The following is a 25,604-nucleotide window of genomic DNA, read 5'->3' as shown; positions in this document are numbered from 1 at the left end:
CTATCTCTCCGGGCCCTCAGTCTGATTTTTTGATCAGTAAAAATTTGACTTGTAGGGGCTGGAGAGATAGCATTGAGGTAAGGCGTTTACCTTGCATGCAGAAGGTTGATGGTTTGAATCCCAGCATCCCATATGGTCCCCGAGCCTGCCAGGAGTGATTTCTGAGCATAGAGCCAGGAGTAACCTGAGTGCTGCCAGGTGTGACCCAGAAACCAAGCAAAAAAAATTTTTTGACTTGTAAACACACATATACACACAGTTTGTGGGCCGCGCACACACACACACACACACACACACACACACACACACACACACGAGCAGTCAACTTTTCTTTCTTGTATTTTACTTTTGGGTCACAACTGGAAGTACTCAGGGGCTACTTCTGGTTCTGTGCTTGGTGGGGTTCAGGGACCAGGTGGTGCTGTGCTGGGAGATTAAACCCAGGACCTCTTACCTGGAAGTGATACACTACCATTTGATCCACATCACTGACCCAAAAACTTAAATCCCAACTCTGAATTAAAACATTTATAAGTGTAGGGCCAGTGAGACAGCTCGGTAGGTTAGGTGCTTGTTTTACAGAGCTTGATCCTCTGCGTTACGTAGCCCTTTAACACCAAGCTGGGAGTCATGCCCTAAGTACTGCTTGTTTTTGCTGAAAACAAAACAAAATAAAACAAACCAGAGAGTTAGTAGAAAGATTAAAGCACTTAGCTTGCATGCAACTGATGTTGCCCCGCTTGATTCCTGGTACCACATAAGGAGCCCAAGCACTGCCAAGAGTGATCCCTGAGCACAGAGCCAGGAGTAAGCCTTGAGGAACATTCTCCTCCGTCAGATAAATTTATAAGTCTAATTTATTTATGAGCCCAAGAAACAAAAAAATATAAAATGATACACACTAAACTTGAGCAATACAGATGCCAGCATCGTCCAAGCTGAGTCCTTTCCTTAAACACCCAAGTCAAAATATTTCAGTTTGAGCATTATTTGATGGGTCAGCAAATACTCTTCATTTTTTGAATTCAACTCTGCTTTAGAATGGCTTGGGAGAAGCAGTTGACATTACACACAGAGAGGAAAGCAACACTTTCATTCCTAGTCCAGGGAAGTCACTTTTAGAGAGAAGCTGCTTTTACTCTGAAATATGGACATTTATGGGGCCGGAGTGATAGCATAGCAGTAGGGCATTTGCCTTGCATGCGGTCGATCTGGGACGAACTTGGGCTCAATCCCTGGCATCCCATATGGTCCCCTGAGCCTGCCAGGAGTGATTTCTGAGCGCAGAACCAAGAGTAACCCCTGACCCCTGTGCACTGCTGGGTATGGCCCCTCCCCCCAAAAAGGGCATTTGAAAGTACAATAAAGGAAAAAAAGAAACTAAAAAAAAAAAGACAAAAAAAGAAATGTATACTGGAAACACTTTTTGCAGAGAAAAAGGTTGCTGAAGGTGGAGATTCCTCAGCCTGGGCTGGTTCCAAGGCTGAATTGCCTGCCTTAGAAGCAAGATGCTGAAAGGTGGAGCCCTGGTGTCACCCACAAAACCCCAGTAACACCTTAAGGCTCTACTAGCTGGAACCCTAATGCTGCCAGAGACCATGTGCAGATGTCTGGAGCACAGCCCAGTGCAGATTACAGGAGCTGAAGCAAGTACAAGTGTAAGGACAACTAAAGTATGCAACTTGAGTGCAATGGCAGAAAGAGAGGAAGGGGACAAAGATTCCCGTGCACACCCCAGAGCAGTAGCAATGATAATGTTCATCACTCTCTCTGGAGCAATTATTAAAGGTGATTTGCTGTTGCTTAGAGGGTGTTCCAGCCACTCACAAAATAAAGCACAGAGGGCTAATGAGATAGTTCAAAGGCCTGGATGGAACCCATGCTCTGCTAAACACTATTGGTTGTGACTCCAAAAACAAGACACAGAAAGCTATAAAAATAAGGCAAATATTTTCTGGAGCTAGAGAAATAATACAACGGGTAGGGCACTTGTCTTACATGCAGTCAACCAGGGACTGATTTCAAGAATCCCATAAGTTCCTGAGTATTGCCAGGGGTAATTCCTGAGTGCAGAAGCAGGAGTAATCCCTGAGCATCACTTGGGTGTGACCCAAAAATAAGAACAAAAACAAAGCACTTCCTGAAGAAACTGATGTAAGGAAGTTGACATCAGTGAAGAGATTAGGACTGGAACACCGCAAACCTAAAACTCAACTATAAATAACTGTGTAAATAACGGTGCCTTAATACTGAATTTAAGGTAAAAATACAGAATTTTGGGATAACAAATTTCACTTAGAAAACAATTTTTCACTTAGCCTTTAAGGGCCATAGCGACAGTGCAGTCGCTTTGCACATAGCCAACCCGGTTCCAACTGATCTAGTACCTCATATGATCCTCTGAGCAATTGCCATGACTTGAGCCCAAAGACAGGAATAAGCCTGGGGTGCTTACATGCAGGAGTAAGCCCTGAGTTCTGCTGGGTGTGCCTCCCCAAATAAAACACCCAAAGAGAAAAACAACAGAAATTAATTCCTGAGACTCTACTATATTTTACTTCATAAAATAGAGACCTACCACTCATTAAATATTCCTTAATCAACTGCCACACACAAAAGACACCTCTGAGGCACAATGACTGAAATCTTGGCCACAATTGGTAGAGCTTAAATTCCAGCAGGGGTGACAGATGCTAAGGGAAATGAAATATAAAGAATACCAGGGAATTAAGTGCAAAGGATTAATAAGTCTATTATGGTCCGGTTGTACATTTTATTTATTTATTTATTTTTGAGTTACACCGGCAGCGCTCAGGAGTCACTCCTGGCTCTAAGCTCAGAAAATGCTCTTGGCAGGCACGGGGGACCATATGGGATGCCGGGATTCGAAACACCGTCCTTCTGCATGCAAGGCAAACACCTTACCTCCATGCTATCTCTCAGGCCCCCCGGTTGTACATTTTATAATAAGGTGACCAGGGAAATTTTCATGGAGAACTGACTTCTGCAATAGGTAACAAGAAGAGTACAGTGATCCCATCACTATTCATTGAATAACTTCAATTAATTTAACTAATTATCAACTCATGACCCATCTACTTTTTTTTTTTTTTGGTTTTTGGATCACACCTGGCAGTGCTCAGGGGTTACTCCTGGCTGTCTGCTCAGAAATGCTCCTGGCAGGCACGGGAGACCATATGGGACACCGGGATTCGAACCAACCACCTTTGGTCCTGGATCGGCTGCTTGCAAGGCAAACGCTGCTGTGCTATCTCTCCGGGCCCCCCATCTACTTTTGAATGTACACCTTACCTCATCCCCTCTGCCAGTAAGTACCTGGAAGCAAATCCCAGGTATCAGATAATTTCATCTGCAAAACTTTCCTTTTTACATTTTTTTTTTGCAACACTTTCCAAACCTTTCATTTCTACACCAGTTCAACCTTGGGGAAAAGCAGCTTAGTGGAGTTTGTATTTCCTGCTAGAAACCCAGGTCCAGTCTACACCCAGGCGGTTAGTAAGTTCACGGACTAAATACAACCTCCAAGGGAATAGGTGGAGATGGAGCAGAGGCCTTTATTCCAGCCGTTGCCTTCCGACTGGGCCCTCTAATTTCAGAGAACTCCAAAAACAGTCCGTCTTGTGCCAAAGCAAAGCGGGGCTCTATAAGCAAGAGCAACGGACAATTCTTTTCCTTAGTTGTTTTTTTTTTTTTTTTTTTTTTTTTGGTTTTTGGGCCACACCCTGTGACGCTCAGGGGTTACTCCTGGCTATGCGCTCAGAAGTTGCTCCTGGCTTCTTGGGGGACCATATGGGACGCCGGGGGATCGAACCGCGGTCCGTCCTAGGCTAGCGCAGCAAGGCAGGCACCTTACCTCCAGCGCCACCGCCCGGCCCCTTCCTTAGTTGTTTTTAAAAGCCGAGATTCTAGAAATGCATAGCTGAGAATTTTTCTTAAGTCAAAGCAAAAGCACAACTGTAGCCAAGGCTCTCTCTAGATACATTTACAAGCCATCCCAGGCCTTAATTCATGGGGAAAAACGAACTTCACTGGCACAGTTAACTGATGTGGTTTATGTGATTTAAACCACCTCTCAGTTAAAAAGCCGCAAACTGAATTCTGAGGATAGTGAAGTAGCAACAAAAGTGATTTTAGAAGGGAATAGTAAGTTTTGATCACAGTATCTGGAGTCCCCTTAGTCTCTCGGGCATCTTTGAATTCGCCATGGCGCGCAAAGACCAGAGGGTAAACTGTGGTCCGGCCAAACCCAGGACCCTCTCTCCACCCCCGAGGCAAGCCAACGTCACCCTCAGGCCGAAACCGCCTCAGGAGTGTTCCAGAGGGGCTGGGCCCGAGAAAGGGACCTAATCGAGGGCTTTTCGGGCTCCCGGGAGTTCGGGGTTTGTTTGAACGACCATCGCGCGCCCGCAAAGGTGGAGAATGAATCTTCGTGAGTCTCTTCTGAGCCCGCCGCGGGGCCCTGAGTGGCGCTCGGTGCCGCCCCCTGGGCCTGGGGCTCCTCAGCCGTTTGGAAATCCAATCTGCGTCCAGAGGCCGGAACAAATCGGGGGCGCCAACCTTTGCCCGGAAGCGCCGGGCTCCGTGGGGCCCCACCTCGCACCTGGGCGCCGCCCGCGGCGGGACTCCGCACCGCGCCCACACAGCCATCGCGGGCGCCGCCGCCGCCGCCCGCAAAGGACGTCGGCGGGGGGCGGCCTGCGCGGCGGACCCGGGGCACCTCCAATGGCGCCGGGGGTCCCCCCAGCCCCCGGCCCGAGCAGACTCGCCCGCGCCCCACTCACCTGCGAGGCCGCCGAGGAGAGAGCGCCGCCCGCGGCACCGAAACCGCGCGACTCCCGGGGCGGGCCCCCGCCGGCCACGCCCGCCAGGCACGCCCACCCCGCCGCGGCCCGCGAACCCCGCCCCGCGGTGCACCTGCCTCGGGGGAGGCGGAGAGGCGCCCCCGCTAGTCATTTTCCCTTCAGTCCCTATTGGTTGCAAAGTGTTTTGGGCTCTGGAGGGACAGAGGTGGACTCTGACCAGGAAGGTTACATGGACGATGGTGCGTCAAAGGGGAATGGGGACCGTTAAAGAGGAAAGACACGGAAAGTGAAACATTTTAATTATGGTATAAATTATGTAAATAACTTTTCCAAAAGTATCTAAAATAATCCATTGTACAACAGTTAATGATAGTATCTCAGAGGCTACAGTCCAAGAAAACTGAATAAGGCACAGATGTTTGATCAAATTCACAACTGTATTGGTAGCTATTTTACAATTCTTATTTACAACCCTGCCAAGTTTTATATTTTCAATTCTTTCACATTATGACAGTTGGCATAATGTTCAGACATACTTCATGCACAGACTGACTCTCCCACCATCACACACAAGGCTCAATAAATACTAAAGAACAAAAGTTACTGGGAATAGGGATGTGGCTCAAATGTGGAGCACATGCTTTTGCATGTGGCAGGACTGTGGGCTGATCCAGCGTCCAGCATGGCTCCCTGGCACTGCTGGGTGTGATCACCACTGGGCCACAGCAGGTCAGGGTGAAGTCCCCATTACAACAACAACAACAACAAGAGATTCTTTGATGGCTTGATCTTCTATGGACTTCAAGATGACAGAAGAGGCAGTTCCTTGTACTGAAATACTACAAGAATGAACAAACTGTACATCACTTGAAAAGTCTATCTCTGTTCAATTACCACTGAGTAAAAAATGTGAGTATCAATCAAGTAGCAGAATGACTTCTACGTCCCATCGCTATCATAGTCCTCTATGATCATTTCTTCTTCTTCTTCCTTATCTTCCAGGGTTGAGAAGGGCTGAGGCTGGCTGGCAGGAAGATCACTTCCACTATTCTGACTCAAGGGAAGTAAGCAGGTTTCCAGGTCAGTGCCTTGAGTTGGATCATTGGAAGCTTCCTTTGCAGGCTCACTAAGAAATTGAGCTTCATCTCCACTATCAAGGTCCAGCATTCCATGTTCTCTATCAGTTAGTGCTTCCATTTTCAACCTACCAGATTTGAAAGGCAGGCATTAATAATAACCAAAGGAAGTGAGGGTTTGTTTGTTTGTTTTTTTTTTTTTTGGATTTTGGGCAGCGCTCAGGGGTTACTCCTGGCTCTAAGCTCAGAAATTACTCCTGGCAGGCTTGGGGGACCATATGGGATGCCACGATTCGAAACACCGTCCTTCTGGATGCAAGGCAAACGCCCTACCTCTGTGCTATCTCTTCGGCCCTGAGTTCTTTCTTTTTTTGGTTTTTGGGCCACACCCAGTGATGCTCAGGGATTACTCCTGGCTGTCTGCTCAAAAATAGCTCCTGGCAGGCACGGGGGACCATATGAGACACCGGGATTCGAACCAACCACCTTTGGTCCTGGATCGGCTGCTTGTAAGGCAAACACCGCTGTGCTATCTCTCCGGGCCCGGCCCTGAGTTCTTTTAATGATACCAAGAGTGTGAAGCGATCACCTGTTTTTTATTTACCCACATGTAGTTGTTCAATAACATAAACAAAATTGTAAGGCAATTCACAGTGCTCGAATTATAACTTACAAATAAGTTAATATCTTTAGAAAAGAGAAAAATTTTTAAAGAAGTGGACAGTCACTGTAGTGATAGGGTTGGGTACTTGCTTTGTATGTGGCCAAACCAGGTTTCATACCCAGTACCCCATAAGGTCTCCAGAGCCCACCAGTATCGGTTCCCCAGTAAGAGCCAGGAGTAAGTCCTAAGCATTGCCAAGTATAGTCCCAAAACAAAATAACAAGCAAAAAAAAAAAAAAAAAAAAAAGACATAAAAATTAAAAGACAACTTACAGAAGAAATGGTTCTAAATAGGCTATAAAGAAACTGTTCAACTTCATTTTGTTTTGGGGCCATATCTATCAGTACTTGGGGGTCACTCCCAGAAGTGCTCTGGTGACTACAATGCTAAGAACTGAATCTGGGCTTCCAGCATAGAATGCATGTCTTTAGTCCTTTGAACTCCCTCCCTCTCCCTTAATTTTTAATTTTACATGCAAAAATCGAAGGGCAAGGATAATTCAAATTGTAAGATGCACAATTAACATGTGCAAAACCTTGGATTTGATCCCTAGCATCAATGTAGCCCCCCTTCCATCTTTGACTTCTAAAAACTGCCCAGTATGCTCCTGGTGACCCCAGAGTCCAATGTTGAATTAAAAAACAGATCCGATCCTTGGTAGGCCCCAGCAAGACTGGCTTGAGCATAAATGGCCTGTGCAGTAAATCGTTGCTTGAAGTAGCTCTGGGTCCCCAAACACTACTGGGAGAGGAACCTACAAAAAAGAAAATTAAAAAACCAAGAAAAGGCCAGAAATGATAAGATAAAAAATAGGTAAGGCACTTGACTTGCAAGTGGCCACCTGGATTCAATCTCCAGCATCACAATATGGTTCTCACAATTCCCCAGGAGTGATTCCTGAGTGCAGAGACAAGAGTTACCCTTAGCACCACCAGGTGTGGTCAAACCCCTATCCTCTCCTCAAAAAAGTAAACAAGGTACTGTTATCATTTTTGTTTGTTTGTTTTTATTTTGTGGCTACACATCCAGTGGTACTCTCCAGCTCCTATTACTGTCATTTTGTAAAATCCAGTCTTAGCAAGAACTGGGCAAAAAGAACAAACATATATTGTAAGTAAATGTAACATTGTCAATTCATTCTTGGAAATAATCTGACAATATATAGAAAAAGCTCAAAAAGGGGCTGGAGTGACAGCACAGCATTAAGATATTTGCCTTGCATGCCGCCAACCTGGACAGATTCCCAGTTTGATTCCCGAAATCTCATATGGTCCCTGAGCCTGCCAGGAGCTTTTTCTGAGTGCAGAGCCAGGAGTAACCCCTGAGTGGCACTGGTTGTGGCCTCAAAACAAAAACAAAACAAAAACCTCAAAAAACTGTACATAACTGATTCAGCCATTTAATTTCTAGGAATACATCCTTAATAAATAGCATTCTGATGTAGCTACAAGGAAGGCTCTAAAAATAAAAGCTAGAAACAAGCTTAATGCATAAAATAAGGTGTTTGGCTGCATGACAGGAAACTATAACAAATGAATCAAACAAAGATAATCTGAAAGTTAAAATATAAAGTAAATATGATGGGCCCAGAGAGATAGCATAGAGGTAAGGCATTTGTCTTGCATGCAGAAGGTCGGTGGTTTGAATCCTGGCATCCCGTATGGTCCCCCGAGCCTGCCAGGAGCGATTTCTTAGCATAGAGCCAGAAGTAATCCCTGAGCACTGTCGGGTGTGACCCAAAAACCAAAAAAAAAAAAAAAAAAAAAAAGTTAAATGTTAGATGGTATGAAATAAAAATTAACATTAATTACCACTATAATATATTAACACTGTCAAAACCTGCCTCACAAGTTAAGACTAAGTAACTAAACCAATAAAAAAAATGTTAGTTGTCTTTTATTATATATAATTACCCTCCCTAGATTATGATATAATAACCATTAGGGAGAAATGAGCTAGTGAAAGAGCTGGTTTTGCCTTAAGTCAAGAGGGATGCCAGAGGAAAACCAGTTTATAAAAAGAAGTAGCCCTTATCAGAGCACAGAAGTATTATACTTTCTTTTTGTTTGTTTGTTTGTTTGTGGGTCACACCCGGCAATGCTCAGGGGTTACTCCGGCTCTACACTCAGAAATGGCTCTTGGCAGGCTTGGGGGACCATATGGGATACTGTGATTCAAACCACCATCCGTCTTGGATCGGCTGCGAGCAAGGCAAACGCCCTGCTGCTGTGCTATCTCTCCAGCCCCTGGTTGCATGCTTTTATCTTTACAAGTTAAGCATAACTAAAATGTAGATACTGTGCCAGTTACTGATAACAGCATCAAATCTAATTTCAAACATACACAAATTTTATAAGAAATGGGGCTGGAGAGGTGGCGCTAGAGGTAAGGTGTCTGCCTTGCAAGCGCTAGCCAAGGAAGGACCGCAGTTCGATCCCCTGGTGTCCCATATGGTCCCCCCAAGCCAGGGGCGGTTTCTGAGCTCTTAGCCAGGAGTAACCCCTGAGCATCAAAATGGTGTGGCCCAAAAAAAGAAATATAGGGGCAGGCTGGAGAGATAGTACAGTGGATAGGGTACTTCCTTGTGCATGGTAAAGCAAGGTTCGATCCCCAGCACCATATGGTTGTGTTGCTGTCATAGACCCCATTCTTCCAACCCCAAGTCCTGCCAGGAGCAATCCCTGACTGCAGAATCAGGAGCAAGCCCCAAGTACCACTGGGATATGGCCAAAAACACCACCACAAATATAGGCTCAGAGAGATAGTCCAGGGTTAGGATCTTGCCTTGCAATGTGGCTAGTCCTGTTCAATCCCCAGCATCACATATGTTCCCTCAAGCACTACCAGGAGTCATCCCAGAGCACAGAGCCAGATGTAAGCTCAGAGTACCTTTGGTGTGGCAGAAACACCTACACCACTAAAGACACTCCTTCCATCTCACAAAAGGCAGTCCTCTATCCCTTCCTTTCTTTTTCTTTCTTTCCTTCCTTAAACAGTTTCTTAACTGTTTAAATGTTTTATGCTAAGGTTGAGAAAGTACTCCGTCTTGGAGCTGCTCTGATCCCAAAAGGCTTGAAACAGAGGCTAAGAAATCTCTTGGCGGGGCCGGAGAGATAGCATGGAGGTAAGGTGTTTGCCTTTCATGCAGAAGGTCCATGGTTCAAATCCCGGCATCCCATATGGTCCCCCGTGCCTGCCAGGAGCGATTTCTGAGCATAGAGCCAGGAGTAACCCCTGAACACTGCCAGGTGTGACCCAAAAACCAAAAACAAACAAACAAACAAACAAAAAAAAAGAAATCTCTTGGCACAATAGTTAAATCAAAAAGGTGGAGCCAGAGAGATAGCACAGCAGTGTTTGCCTTGCAAACAGCCGTCCCAGGACCTAAGGTGGTTGGTTCAAATCCCGGAGTTTCATATGGTCCCCGAGCCTGCCAGGAACTATTTCTGAGCAGAGAGCCAGGAGTAACCCCTGAGAACCGCCGGGTGTGGCCCCAAAACAAAAAAACAAAAAAAGATATTTCCTTGGGGCCGAGTGGTGAAGCGAAGCGGTAAGGTATTTGCCTTGCTGGTGCTAGCCTAGGACGAACTGCAGTTCGATCCCCTGGTGTCCCAGATGGTTCCCCAAGCCAGGTGCAAACCCTGAATACTGAGCTGCAAAAAAGACCTATGAACATCACAAGGTATGGCCTCAAAAACAAAAAAAAAGAAAACATTTTCATACATATAATTTTTTCCCTATATCCAGTGGCACTCAGGGATTACTCCTGGGTCTACCATCAAAAATCACTCCTGGGGGCCAGGCGAGGTGGCGCTAGAGGTAAGGTGTCTGCCTTGCAAGCTCTAGCCAAGGAAAGGACCGTGGTTCAATCCCCCGGCATCCCATATGGTCCCCCCAAGCCAGGGGCGATTTCTGAGCACTTAGCCAGGAGTAACCCCTGAGCATCAAACGGGTGTGGCCCGAAAAACGAAAAAAAAAAAAAAAATCGCTCCTGGTGGGCTTGGGGACCTCATAGGATGCCAGGGATCGGACCTGGGTTGGCAACATGCAAGGCAAAAGTCTTACCTATTTTACTATCGCTCTAGCCCCAGATATATACAATTTATTGAATTAGAGGATTAAAAAATTCTCTGGGGGGCTGGAGTGATAATACAGCAGGTAGGGTGCATAAGGCCAATCTGGGTTCGATTCCTAACATCCCATATGGTTCCCTGAGCCTACCAGGAGTAATAACTTCTGAGCAGAGAGGCAGGAGTTACTCCTGAATGCCACACTGTGTGCCCCCACCCCCAAATTACCTGGGCCCATGTAAGTACAGAAGGTCAGGAGTTTGTCTTACACAAAGCCAACTCTAGTTACTGTACACTGAATAGGTAACATTTGGCAAGTTTTACAAGAACTTTGAAAATTATAATAAGGGCCCGGAGAGATAGCACAGCGGTGTTTGCCTTGCAAGCAGCCAATCCAGGACCTAAGGTGGTTGGTTCAAATCCTGGTGTCCCATATGGTCCCCCGTGCCTGCCAGGAGCTATTTCTGAGCAGACAGCCAGGAGTAACCCCCGAGCATCACCGAGTGTGGCCCAAACCCCCCCCCCCAAAAAAAAAGAAAAAAGAAAATTATAATAATCAGCCTACCTTCCAAAGTGTCGTTTCAGAGGAAGTCTTCCAATATCCTGGATAAATGAAATCTGGCCTGAAAAAAAGGATTAAAAACAAAAACGTTTAAACAGATTTTTTTCCAAGAACAGTCACAAATGACCAATACCAGAAAAGTTTTACAAAATCAGGGGCCGGAGAGATAGCACAGCGGCAGGGTGTTTGTCTTGCACACAGCCAACCGGGGTGGACCAAGGTTTGATTCCCAGCATCTCATGGTCCCTTGAGCCTGCCAGGAGTGATTTTTGAGATCAGATCCAGGAGTAAAGCCCTGAGTGCTGCCTGGTGTGACCCAAAAAACAAACAAACGAAGAATTACAAAATCAATAGTTAGGAAAATATAGATCAAACAAAGAAAGTACAGGAGATAAGGTGCTTCCCTTAAATGCAGACAACCTTTAATTCTGGCTCTCTGCTCGGGGACCATATGGAATGCTGGGGATAAAACCCAGGTAATAATGTGCAAGATAAGCACCCTCCTATTTCTCTAGCACCCAAAACATCAAATTATGGAGAAAGAAACAGATAATATGGGGATGTACAGCTAGTGTTTAATGTATAATTTCAATTATGCAAGATGAAAAGGTATGGAGACTGATTGCACAAGGTGAATATAACTGACATTCCTAAACTGTGTACTTATAAATACAGTTCAGGGGCTGGAGACCTAGTACAGTGAGTAGGGTGCTTGCCTTGCATGCAACCCTCAGATTCAATCCCTGGCAACCAATATGGTCCTCTGAACCCCCACCAAAATTGAGGCCTGGCTAGGATGGGCCATAAACATAAACAACAAAAAAAAATACGAGTTGTTTACGTTCTTATTTATCAAGTACAGGCACACTAGGCATCGGAAGTGACATGAGAAAACTAAAGCTGGTATGATTAATTACAGAGAAAAAAACCTCTACAATCTCGATGGTGAACCAGTTGCATGCGAAGGCCTTGCAGCTGGCATGCGGGAAGGTTTGCAATTAAGATGTGAGGCGCATGGGGCCAGAGAGATAGCATGGAGGTAAGGCATTTGCCTTACATGCTGAAGGTCGGTGGTTCGAATCCCAGTATCCCATATGGTCGGTCCTCTGAGCCTGCCAGGGGCGATTTCTGAGCATAGAGCCAGAAGTAACCCCTGAGCACTACCGGGTGTGACCCAAAAACCAAAAACCAAAAAAAAAAAATAAAAATGAAAAAAAAGATATGAGGCATAGAAAAGAAAAAAAAAAAAGATATGTGGTACGTCTGGAGACAAATGTGCCGGTGTCTGCTTTGCAGCTCATCTGGCAACAGGGCCAGATTGGCCATTGAGAGGACCGGGCATTGTGTGGCAGTTTGGGCACTCGGGCTCAAAAAGGTTAGCCATCACAGCTCTAAAAGAATTTATATAATTCTGTCCAAAGTAATTACATGGAGTATAGTGGAGTATAGTATATTCACTTTTTTGTTTGTTTTTATGGGCCACACCCCGTGACGCTCAGTTATTCCTGGATATGCTCTCAGAAATTGCTTCTGACTCAGGGGACCATATGGGATACCAGGGACCAAACCCAGGTACGTCCTGGGTTGGCCATGTGCAAGGCAAATGCCCTACCGCTGTGCTATCATTCTGGCCCCCATTTTATTTTATTTTTTTATGTGTAGAAAGTATGGGGCTGTAGAGATAGCACAGCGACATTTGCCTTGCAAGCAGCTGACTCAGGACCTAAGGTGGTTGGTTCAAATCCCAGCATCCCACACGGTCCCCATGCCTGCCAGGAGCGATTTCTGAGCAGATAGGCAGGAGTAACCCCTGAGCACCACTGGGTGTGGCCCAAAAAACAAAAACAAAAAAAAGTATGCTGAATCTCACATACTGGGGATGAGTTCTACTCTATTTCCTTTTTGAGATGTGAATGATATTTCTGTTTCTTTTATTAACTTTGAAAATTATTGGAAGTCAGCGACATAGTACAAAGGTCAAGGTGCTTGTGTGGGTTTATCCCCACCCAGCACCACTTAGGGTTCCCTGAACATTAACAGGAGCAATCCCTGAGTACAGAGCCAAAAGTAGACCCTAATTACTATCAGGTATGTATAAAAAACCCAAAATAAAATGAAATTACTGGGGCCAGGGAGATAGTTCAATGGTAAGAGCATATACATTGTATGCTAGAGGCCCAGGATGGATTCTTAGCACTACCAGGTATGGTCCATATATAAACTGCCTCAAGTATGGCCCCAAACCCCATCTCCTGCCAACAAATAACGAAAAAGCCTTATTTACTTTATGATATTAATTACTTAACGGGCACAGTTGTGCTACACCTGGCTGCGCTTAGGGGTTACTCCTAGCTCTGCACTCAGAAATCACTCCTGGAAAACTTGGGGAACATTTGGGATACCGGGGAACAAATGCATGTTGGCCATGCGCAAGGCAAACAAACACCCTACCCGATGCATTAGTAATCTGCCCCCCAATCACTTAATTTTATTAATTAATTGGCTGAAAAATAACATTCTAAAACTAATGCCTAGAGAAAATGAAAAACTGTATTTACCTTGAGTTCTCATTGGAATGGTTAGCAAAGCAAGGTATGGCAGCAACTGTGTTTGGAGACATAAAGCTGGTAAGCAGAAGTCAGAAAAAAGTGCTTTTGCAGCCAGGCAATTTTCTCGGTACTGTATAGAAAAAAATTGTAAAATAAAAATATAAATATAATTATATGCTTTTTATTATTTCTTTTTTTTTTCCCTTTGGTTTTTGGGCCACACCCGGTGGTGCTCAGGGGTTACTCCTGGCTGTCTGCTCAGAAATAGCTCCTGGCAGGCATGGGGGACCATATGGGACACCGGGATTCGAACCAACCACCTTTGGTCCTGAATCAGCTGCTTGCAAGGCAAACGCCGCTGTGCTATCTCTCCGGGCCCGCTTTTTATTATTTCTACATTTAAAATTTTATTTTGTTTACATATCCTTAGACAAAATTCATTATAGCTATAGTTATAACTACATTATAATTGTAGTTTATAAGTTAAAAGTATAATTTTCCTAATTGTTCTTTTATAATGTCCTAGCATTAGCTAATCACAACACATTCATTCATTCATTCATTCAGTGCTAGGGATAGTCTACAAGTTCTAAAATTACCATACACTCTGCCATTAAGCTACAAATCTGAATCCTATACAACAACTATTTACATTTGCTATTTAAAAATTTTAAATAAATTTTAAATGATTTTAAATTTTTTATAAAATAAATAAAAATAAAATAATTTTTTTTTGTTTTTGTTTTTGGGCCACACCTGGTGACGCTCAGGGATTACTCTTGGCTATGCACTCAGAAATCGATCCTGGCTTGAGGGACCATATGGAACACTAGGGGATCAAACCACAGTCCATTCTAGGTTAGCATGTGCAAGGCAGATGCCCTACTGCTGTGGCACAGTTCCGGCCCATTATGATTTAAAAAAAAAAAAAAGCGGGAGAGGGGACCGGAGAGATAGCATGGAGGTAAGGTGTTTGCCTCTCATACAGAAGGACCGTGGTTCAAATCCCGGCATCCCATGTAGAACCCTGTGCCTGCCAGGGGCGAGTTCTGAGCATGGAGCCAGGAAGAACCCCTGAGCACTGCCAGGTGTGACCCCAAAAACCAAAACAAAACAAAACAAAAAAAAAAAACGGGCTGGTGAGGTGGCGCTAGAGGTAAGGTGTCAGCCTTGCAAGTGCTAGCCAAGGAAGGACCTCGGTTCAATCCCCTGGTGACCCATATGGTCCCCCCAAGCCAAGGGCAATTTCTGAGTACAACCCCTGAGGTGTGGCCCAAAAAAAAAAAAAAAAAAAAAAAACAAAAAAAAAAAAACACCCCACACAAAAAACTTAAGTGGCGCAGTGGTAGGGTATTTGCCTTGCATGTGCTGACCTAGGACAGATCGAGGCTCAATTCCCCCATGTCCCATATGATCCCCCAACCAGGAACAATTTCTGAGCATATAGCCAGGAGTAACCTTTGAGTGTCATAGGGTATGGATCCCAAAAAAGAAAAACCAAAAGAAATACCCCAAACTTTTTTCCACTTTGGAAGAGATGATTTGCTGGGGATGAACTCAGTCTCAAATATTCAGGATACATAATCTACCACTAAGCCATATTTCCAAATCAACTTTTTTGTTTTTGGCCACACTGGTGGCACTCAGGAGTTACTCCTGGCCCTGCACTCAGAAAGCTCCTGGCAAGGCTTGGGGATCTTATGGGATGCCAGGAATCAAACCCGGGGCCATCCCAGGTCGGCTGCATGCAAGTCAAATGCCCTGCTGCCGTGCTATCGTTTCGGCTCCCCTCCCCCCCTTTAAATTAACATTCATACTTGGTGGTGATGGACAGAGCAGTAAGACCACATGAAACAGGATGCTGGCACACACAAGCATGTGCTCTAGCAAAAGTGGCATCTCCCCAGCCCATGTGATTTCTATTTTGTTATAATTCCAAAACTAGCTGTGGACTTCAGCAACTATTTATTTCTTACTAAGAACAAAATATTATCTTTCTATTTCTTTGCAGAGCTGGGAATCAAACTCAGGGCTTGCAAAAGTATGAGGCAAACACAGCTACTAAGAGAGATCCCGGGTTCCTACTAACTTTAAAAAAGAAAATGCTTTAATGGGATATAAATCACATAAAATTCACCTACTGAATGTACATAATTTTTTTTTTTTTACCTTTTTATTTACTAGAAACCACTGGGGTTTGTGCAAGGGCCGAAAACTTGATCCTCCTCCTTGACAATGTGCAAATGCTCGGGCTTTGTTGGAATGGATCACACCTCTCGTAGCTATCGATGTGCTATATTCCCTGAGTAAAAAGCGTGTCTAATAAAGGAGACAATATGTGAAATTAAAAAATGAGATTCACATGGTATTATATAAACATATGACTAACCATTGTGTGTGTGTGTGTGTGTGTGTGTATGCGCGTGTGTCTGTCTGTAAAGGATACCTGACCAAACAGTGTTGGTCAGCATGAGGGACCATGCATGGATGTGAGCTGCTTCTGCACCCTATAGTGCCTGGACCACCAGAGTCCTCCAATTGGTGGTCACACCAGGTGAAACTGGGAGGCCTGCTGGATTAAAGTGGGCAATGCTGGGATGGGTGGATGGTAGTGGTAGTAATGGAAGGACATGTAGTACCAGGGATCAAACCAGAAGAGAGCACATACAAGGCATGCATCCAAAACCTCTAATACCACTCCAACTCCTGTGTTTACTTTACATCAAAAGAACTATATCCCTCAAGACGATGGCATGACAAAATTATTTAAACCAAGTTACAAAACTATTAAGAAACAATATTGAAAAGTTGGGGGTCGGAGAGATAGCATGGAGGTAAGGCGTTTGCCTTTCATGCAGAAGGTCATCGGTTCGAATCCCGGCGTCCCATGTGGTCCCCCGTGCCTGCCAGGAGCAATTTCTGAGCATGGAGCCAGGAGTAACCCCTGAGCACTGCCGGGTGTGACCCAAAAACCACAAAAAAAAAAAAAAAAAAAAAAAAAAAAAGTTAAATATAAATGCAGAATAATGAAACAATATATCAAATAGTTTCAGGTTTTATTTGGGAGGGCAGGCTTGATTTAGGCCATTCCAGGCAGTAATTCCTGGTACTTTACTAGGGATGGGGTGGTGGTGGTATCACTTTCAGGGGTGTTTTGGGTATCTACCATGTGCTATGCTGGGGATCTATTACATGAAAGGCAAGAGCCTTACATTCTGTACTATCTTTCTGATACTCTTTTTTTTTTTTTTTAATTTTGTTTTCTGGGTCACACACAGCAGTGCTCAGGGGTTACTCCTGGCTCTACGCTCAGAAATCGCTCCTGGTAGGCTCAGGGGACCATATGGGATGCTAGGATTCGAACCACCGTCCTTCTGCTTACAAGGCAAACACCCTGCCTCCATGTTATCTCTACAGCCTCTCTGATACTCTTTTAAAGTTTTTTTTTTTTTCCCTTCGGTTTTTGGGTCATACCCAGAGGTTCTCAGGGGTTACTCCTGGCTCTGTGCACAGAAATTACTCCTGGCAGGCACTGGGGACCATATGGAATGCCGGGCTTCAAACCACCGTTTTATCCTGGGTCTGCTGCGTGAATGGCAAATGCCCTACCGATTTGCTATCTCTCTGGTCTCCTCTTTTAAAGTTTTTTTTGTTTCTGTTGTTTGTTGTGGGACCACACCTGGAGGTACTCAGGACTTACTCCTGGCTCTGTATTCAGGGATCATATCAGGTGGTGCTGAGGATCAAACCCAGGTCGGCTGTGTGAAAGGCAAGCACCTGATAAGCTATACTATCATTCTGGCCTCTCTTTCCTTTTTAAAATTAATGCCATTTCAACAATAATTAGTTTGTTTTGGACCATATCTAGCAGTGTTCAGGACTAACTCCTGGCTCTATGCTCAGGGATCATTCTGACAGGCTCAAGTGACTCTTTAGGGTACCAGGCATTAAAGCTGGGTCTGGTACGTGCTAGGCAGGTGCTGTACTATTGCTCTGATCACTATTTCAATATTTATAAAGGAAAAATGTTAACTGTGAAACTAAGAACTTTTCACTAGAAATAATTTGTATATAGGTTGTTCAATACAGTGGTTTCTATGCAAATGTAGTCAAATATTGGAAATGCGATTGTGTAATGTGATTATATAACTTTTAAATCAACTTACCAAATGTGATATGTTCAGGGGTACCATATGTATTGTTATGGATTGAACCCAGATCAACTACATGTAAGGCAAGTACCTGAACCTTTGTGCTCTCTCTCCAATCCCTTACTTTTCTGGGGCCACACCCAGCACTACAAGGCATGGCCCAAAAATCAAACAAACAAACATAGGTCTTACATTCCAATCACTACTAAGGGTATCTGCAAAACTCAGAAATTCACTGGCTCTCACAAGATCATCTACATCCGTAAAGAAGTCTACATAGTTTTGATGAAGATATAAATTAAATAATTCTCCAGGCATGTGTGACATTTCCACTACTTCCTGTAAAAGAAGCATATATGAAAGAAATTCTTAATGTACATGCAGTAGTCATACATATATGCATTCACACAAGTAATGTGTATCTTCTAAGCAGCACCCATTTTATCAGATTTTACCTCAGGTTGAATAAGTAATGTATCCCGTTCATACTCTGACAAATGGCAGGGCAATCGCGGCGAGTCTACTTCTGTTAAAGATGCTCCTGCAAAAAGGTTTTCTGCAATTATTCAAAGCAACACTGAGTGCCTCTCAATGAAAGATTCTCAATACTTTAGGTACAGGATGCTTAATACTAATAAGAAAACGGTTAAAAAATAAAAACAGGGATGGGGCGGAGGGAGATTTGGGACATTGGTAATGGGAATGTTACATGAGTGAAGGTAGGTGTTCTTTATATGACTGAAACCCAACTGCAATCATATTTGTAATCAAGGTGTTTAAATAAAGATATTAAAAAATTTTAAATAACCTGGAAGCTAATGTGAGCAGCCTCATTACAGTAACTCACTATTAAAGTGAGTTGCACACTATCACTAGTAGCAAGAACTAAATTTAGAATTCTGATATCTGGTCTATAGCTTTTCTAGAAATTAATATTCTGGGGTCAAAATGATAGCACAGCAGTAGAACATTTGCCTTGCATACAGATGACCCGGGTCAAACCCAGATTTGATCCTCAGCATCCCTTATGGTCCCTGAGCTTGCCAGGAGTGATTTCAGAGCGAAGAGCCAGAGAGCCCCTGAGTGCACCCAAGTATGGTCCCCCGTCCAAAAAAAGAAGTAAACATTACATTTGTCAAAGCATTTACATTTTACTTTTCCTTCTAAATAAAGTCCTGTTTTGTTTACTGCATGGAAAGATGATGCTCTATACATCTTCTCTGAAGAGAATGGGAAACCCATCTTCCAAGAGATAATAGGTTATGAAGAAAGAGAAAGGGCAACAGGAAAGACTTGGTGGGAATGACCAGAGAGATAGAGGTTCAAAAAACTTTGGGAAAAAGGAGGATTGCCACCTAAGTGATACCTATTTCATTTTCTTCAGGCCAACATTACTATTTCCTTTTTGAACTCCCTATTTTTTTTGGTTTTGGGGTCACACCAGGCAGCACACTGGGGACCATACGGGATGCTGGGATTTAAACTACCGTCCATCCTGGATCAGCTGCGTGCAGGTAAACGCCCTACCGCTGTGCTATCTCTGTGGCCCTGAACTCCCAAGTTTTTAACCATCTGGAAAGACAGAACAGACATTAGCCCTAAGCAAAGATATCAGGAATTCACAAAGAATAAAGCAGAAATACAGAAAAACAACAAACTTGAAGAAGTTAGGAAAGAGAAAAGGGTAACAAGAACAAGAGATGTTCAAAACATTTTATCAGAAGTAAACCAGTAGTTGGAAAAAATTGGGGTTTTAAAAACTAGGAAAGTTTTGGGTAATGGGTATGACAAGCAAGACACTACAATGAAAGACTACTAATAACCTTCTGGTTTGTTTTGATTTGGGGGCCTCACCTAGCAGTGCTCAGAATCACTCCTAGTGTAGCACAAGGGACCACAAAGACTGCTTGGGATCAAACCCAGGCAGCATGCAAAGCAAGCATTGTACCCACTATACATTCTCTCTGGCCTTTTTTTTTGTCTTTTTGTTTGTTTAGGGGTCACATCGGGCAGCGCTGAGGGGTTCCTCCTGGTTCTGCAGCCAGAAGTCGCTCCTGGCATGCTCGGGGAACCACGTGGGAGGTAGGGATTCAAACTTCGGGATTCGAACATTCAAGGCAGTCGCCCTACCCATTATACCAGTCACTCTTTTTTTATTTTGGTTTTTGGGTCACACCCGGCAGTGCTCAGGGATTGATTACTCCTGGCTCTATTCTCAGAAATCACTGCTGGCAAGCTTGGGGGATCATATGGGATGCCTGGATTCGAACCACCGTCCTTCTGCTTGCAAGGCAAACACCTTAGCTCCATGCTATATCTCCGACCTTTAACTAAATTTTGGTGCAGCTATTTCACAAGATCAGAAAAGCACCATAGGCCAAGTTCAAAACAAATAAAACAAAACCCACAATTCTATTACATAAGAAGTCTATTTTAATGATTAATCTGATTATTTACTTTTATTATATGCTTGTTTGTTTTTGAGACACATTAGGCAGTGATTTGAGAACCATGTGGTATTGGGGCTTGAACCCAGTTCTTCCAGACAAAGAATAGGTCTTTTATTATTTTGGAGGGGGTCACACCTGGTAGCACTCAGGGATTACTCCTGGCTCTATGCTCAGAAATCGCTCCTAGCAGGCTCGGGGGACCATATCAGATGCTGGAATTTGAAACACCATCATTTTGCATGCCAGGCAAATGCCCTACCTCCATGCTATCTCTCTGGCCCCAGGATGGGCTCTTATATTTATTCTAACATAAAAAACTATTCCTAACTATGGAAATAAACTTTTGTAAAGATTTTGTGTAAACTTCTTTATTCTCTATAAAAATAATTAAAAGGTAAAAAGATTTTCTTCTATCAAAACCATAAAATTATTATTTTCAACATATCAAACAGTCTGGCACTTTCTTCAAAAGAGGAGAAACTTAGGGGTTTTAGAAGTGGATAATGAAAAAAAAAAGTGGATAATGGAAAAAAAAAGTGAATAATGAGGGGTGATGGAGACGCTGAGGGGTACAAAAATCATAAGGACAGAACATGATGCCCGAATAATAGGGGTACATCATGAATACCTCCTGTCCCCTACTGGGTACATCTCCATCAGGGAAGAGAGCAGCAAGTGAAGATAATAGAAACATAAAAGAATCTAAACTATTTGGCAATTTGCCTCCAGTGCTGGTGACCAGAGCTCAGTGTAAGAGCACTTTGGGCCACCAATATGGTCTGGCAACAGGAAGCTAGTAAGAGGGGTGAGAAATTTGATTCCAGTCACTCCCAAATATAATGCAAAGAATAATAAAGGAGCCAGAGAGATGGTATGAAGGTTATGGCACTTGCCTTGCAATGCTGCCAACCAGGGTTTATCCCTAGTACCACATGTTATCCCCAAGCACTGCCAGGAATAAACCTTGGACACAGAGATAGGAATAAGCTCTGAGCACCAATAAGTGTGGTCCAAAACAAAAACAGTTCCAATGAACATATCTTACTTTGAGAAAATTATAAATTTAAAGATTCCATTAATGAACATATCCTAGAATAGTTGTTTCATATTTCATTTCTTCATATTTTAAAATTATTTAAGTAAAATACATTTTCTGCTTTGTCTTAGGCCTTGTCAGGTAGAATAAGACCTATTCCTATTTCTTCTAGCAGAACCATTAAATGATGTTTTCAGAATAGTATTTTCAGTTTTAATACTTAGATTTAAATGATTAAAAAAATTTAAAGTGTTCTTACTTTTACAATATAGTATTTTTCCCAAAGCTCTGAAGAGAAAGAGAGAAACATCTTTGCCACCAAGAGTTTGAACCTCATGATTTTCAATAACATCAGTTCTTTTGCTTCTTTTAGATTTTGTCAGCACATCTAGTTTTGATGAAGATACTCCTATTTTCCTTGTCCTTGAGTTGTTGTGTCCTAAGTAATAGACCCAAATAATAATATTTTAATTAAAATTAAATCAGAATGTTTCAGATAGCTATATATACTATTTTGATTAAAATACATTTTAAAAACAAGTTATAATATACATGAACTGAGTAAGCGCTCTTTAAGTTACTAAATTATCAAAATAGCATTTACTAGTATCTCATGACAGATTTCAAATTTTCATTACACACCAACAATCACAGCTTCTTGATTTCTCAGTATTAGTGCACTCTTATTAGTGTACATATCTGAACTAATTTAATCCATCTAGCAACGCCATTATGAAAAAACTATTAAACAGATTAAAAAAGTTTAAGTAACTGGTTCATTTAGGCAGTGATCTAAATCCACACCCTCTGGTTATATGATCCATGCTTATCAATTATTTTTACCATTGCAAGTACTAGGAAAATCTCTAGCTTATAAATACGCCTACATTCAAATTTACTTGTAATCTACTCTTTAAGACTCAGAATGAGATCGCAATACCACAAGGGGAAGGGCATTTGCCTTGCACACAGCCAACCTGGGTTCAATCCCCGGCATCCCAGATGGTACTCCATGTATAGATATATATATTTAAGTATCTCAATATAAAAGTAATATTACCTACTTATTACTTTTATATTGAGATACTTAAATATATATCTATATATATAGATATAGATATAGATATAAATATCATAAATACTTAAAAATATATATCTATACATAAATATCAATTGTAAGTTTAAAATCTTCCATTTTATCTCATTATTTTATTTTTATTTTTTTTTTTGCTTTTTTTTTTTCTTTTTTGTTTTTGGGTCACACCCCGCAGCTCGGGGGTTATTCCTAGCTCTATGCTCAGAAATCGCTCCTGGCAGGCTCGGGGGACCATATGGGATGCCGGGACTTGAACCAATGACCTTCTGCATGAAAGGCAAATGCCCTACCTCCATGCTATCTCTCCGGCCCCTATTTATTTATTTATTTATTTATTTATTTACTTATTTTGTTTTTTGGTCACATCTGGCGGTGCTCAGGGGTTACTCCTGGCTCTGTGCTCAGAAATTGCTCCTGGCAGGCTCGGGGACCATATGGGATGCCAGGATTCAAACCACTGTCTATCCTGGATCAGCTGTGTGCAAATGCCCTACTGCTGTGCTATCTCCCCAACCCCTATTTCATTATTTTAAAAAGTCATCATTATGAGATGGATGAATTAATGAAAATGTATTTCCCAGTTATTTTTCTTTTGAATAGTGCTGGGGTTGGGCCCCAGTGCCCCAGACAAACAGTAGGACTAACCACAGAGTCACATCCCCAGCCCCCATAGTTACCTTTTGAAGAAAACTGGAGACTATTTATAGCACTCCTGATATCACCAGAACAACCGTGACAAAGCAATTCTAGAGAAGTTTTATCAGGAACAATAACTTTACCGCCACTCTAAAATGAAAAAAATAATTAAAACAAAGAAACAAAAAATTTTTTCTAAAAGAATTAATCCCCCTAACCGAATAGAAGTAATAAGAATCTTATCAATTTGATGGGCCCGGAGAGATAGCACAGCAGCATTTGCCTTGCAAGCAGCCGATCCAGGACCAAAGGTGGTTGGTTCGAATCCCGGTGTCCCATATGGTTCCCCGTGCCTGCCAGGAGCTATTTCTGAGCAGACAGCCAGGAGTGGCCCAAAAACAAAAACAAAAAGCAAGAAAATAGAATCATAAATTTGAATAAGAAATCTCCCTGTTAATGATCAGTCTGGCCATTAAAGGTCAAAGTGCCAATGATTAACATGGTTTAAGATGAAAACGTCTAGAATTTGAAACAAAACTAAATTAAAACTAAAATAAACTAAATAAAAGGTAACTATGTAGCTATGTGATAAAGGTATTAACTAATGCTTTGAAAATTTGCAATATATAAACATTACCTTCATATGTTATAGCTAATTTTTTCTCATGCTAAAAATTATCTGAATCTCTTACTGTTTCTATCAAAATAAAAAATAAAATAAAAAATGAGGGGCTGGAGAGATAGCATGGAGGTAGAGCGTTTGCTTTGCATGCAGAAGAACAGTGGTTCGAGTCCCAGCATCACATATGGTCCCCCAAGCCTGCCAGGAGTGATTTTTTTGTTTGTTTGTTTTGTTTTGTTTAGTTTTTGTTTTTTTGCGGAGGTCACATCAGCAGCGCTCAGGGGTTACTCCTGGCTCTATGCTCAGAAATCGCTCCTGGCAGACTTGGGGGATCATATGGGATGCTGGGACTCGAATCACTGTCCTTCTGCATGCAAGGCAAACGCCCTACATCCATGCTATCTCTCGGGCCCCTGCCAGGAGTATACCCTGAGCGCTGCCAGGTGTGACTGCCCCTCACCCCCCAAAAAAGGGAAAAATGAAATAGCCATTAGAATTTGAATGATGATGGGCCCGGAGAGATAGCACAGCAGTATTTGCCTTGCAAGCAGCCGATCCAGGACCTAAGGTGGTTGGTTCGAATCCCGGTGTCCCATATGGTCCCCCGTGCCTGCCAGGAGCTATTTCTGAACAGAAAGCCAAGAGTAACCCCTGAGTACCGCCGGGTGTGGCCCAAAAACCAAAAAAAAAAAAAAAAAAAAAGAATTTGAATGATGACTAATGCAACCAGGAGGCCAGAAAATAGTTTATTGGTAATAGAAACTGGGGACTAAAGAAACAGCTCAAAGAGTTGGGATGAATGGCTTTCTGGAAGGGGCCCAGGATCCAACCATACTATTAATAGGAACAATGATCTAGGTTTTTGCCCCACATAAAATACAGAGCAGAAGTGGGGCCAGAGTGATATAACAGTGGGTAGGACATTTGCCTTAACACATAGCTAACCTGGGTTCAATCCCTGGCATTTCATATGCCCTCCCTCCCCCCGCCCCGAGCCTGCCAGAAGTGATTCCTGAGCACAGAGCCAGGAATAACCCCTGAGCATTGCCATGTGTGGCCCAAATACAAAAAAGAAATAGGGGCCGGAGAGATAGCACAGTGGGAAGGTGTTTGCCTTAGACGCAGAGGGACGGTGGTTCGAATCCCGGCATCCCATATGGTCCCCCGTGCCTGCCAAGAGCGATTTCTGAGCCTAGAGCCAGAAGTAACCCCTGAGCACTGCTGGGTGTGACCCAAAAACCAAAGAAAAAAAAGAAAGAAAGAAATAGAGTAGGAGTGATAGTATAGTGGGCAGGGTGCATACCTGCCAGGAGTGTACCTGAGTCGGAGCCAGGAGTAAGGCCTAAGCACAAAAACAAAACCCAAAAAGCTCCTTCCATTTTGCCGAAAGATAAAAATTCAACTTTCAAGACAGCTGAATAGTTTCCATTGTATAAATGTACAGATCTTTATTAAACCATTTATCAAGGGCTGGAACAGTGGTGCAAGGAGTAAGGCATCTGTCTGCCCTGCCCGCACTAGCCTAGGACAGATCACTGTTCAATCCCCCAGTATCCCATATGGTCCCCCAAGCCAGGAGCGATTTCTGAGCGCATAGCCAGAAGTAACCTGACCATCAATGGGTGTGGCCCAAAAACCAAAAAAAAAAAAAAAAAGGAATTTTAGTTTCTTTCATATGTCAGTTATTATACATAAATTAAGTTTGGCTTTCTATTATTACAATGTAAAATTTATATGAATCTTTTTTTTTTTTTTGTTTTTGTTTTTGGGCCACTCCTGGTTTCGCTCAGGGGTTACTCCTGGTTATCTGCTCAGAAATAGCTCCTGGCAGGCATGGGGGACCATATGGGACACCAGAATTCGAACCA

The 25,604-nt window shown here is 43.1% G+C and overlaps 1 protein-coding gene across 1 annotated transcript in view; it reads right to left on the bottom strand.

Annotated features, from left to right (window-relative positions):
* Positions 1–5,673: 5,673 nt before the first annotated feature.
* RAD17 (RAD17 checkpoint clamp loader component) overlaps positions 5,674–25,604 on the bottom strand; it is a 40,623-nt gene continuing 20,692 nt past the window's right edge. Inside the window, exons 10-17 of the mRNA XM_049768765.1 lie at positions 23,156–23,264; positions 21,642–21,821; positions 18,352–18,437; positions 18,089–18,235; positions 15,915–16,064; positions 13,755–13,875; positions 11,200–11,257; positions 5,674–6,027 (exon numbers count right to left, since the gene is read on the bottom strand). Coding sequence (XP_049624722.1) covers positions 5,763–6,027; positions 11,200–11,257; positions 13,755–13,875; positions 15,915–16,064; positions 18,089–18,235; positions 18,352–18,437; positions 21,642–21,821; positions 23,156–23,264 — 1,116 coding nt within the window. The 3' untranslated portion in view covers positions 5,674–5,762. The remainder of the gene's footprint in view (positions 6,028–11,199; positions 11,258–13,754; positions 13,876–15,914; positions 16,065–18,088; positions 18,236–18,351; positions 18,438–21,641; positions 21,822–23,155; positions 23,265–25,604) is intronic.

This window comes from Suncus etruscus, chromosome 2, assembly GCF_024139225.1.
Source record: "Suncus etruscus isolate mSunEtr1 chromosome 2, mSunEtr1.pri.cur, whole genome shotgun sequence".
NCBI lineage: Eukaryota > Metazoa > Chordata > Mammalia > Eulipotyphla > Soricidae > Suncus > Suncus etruscus.
Note: the sequence above shows the minus strand (reverse complement) of the source record. Positions and strands in the feature narration are given on the sequence as shown.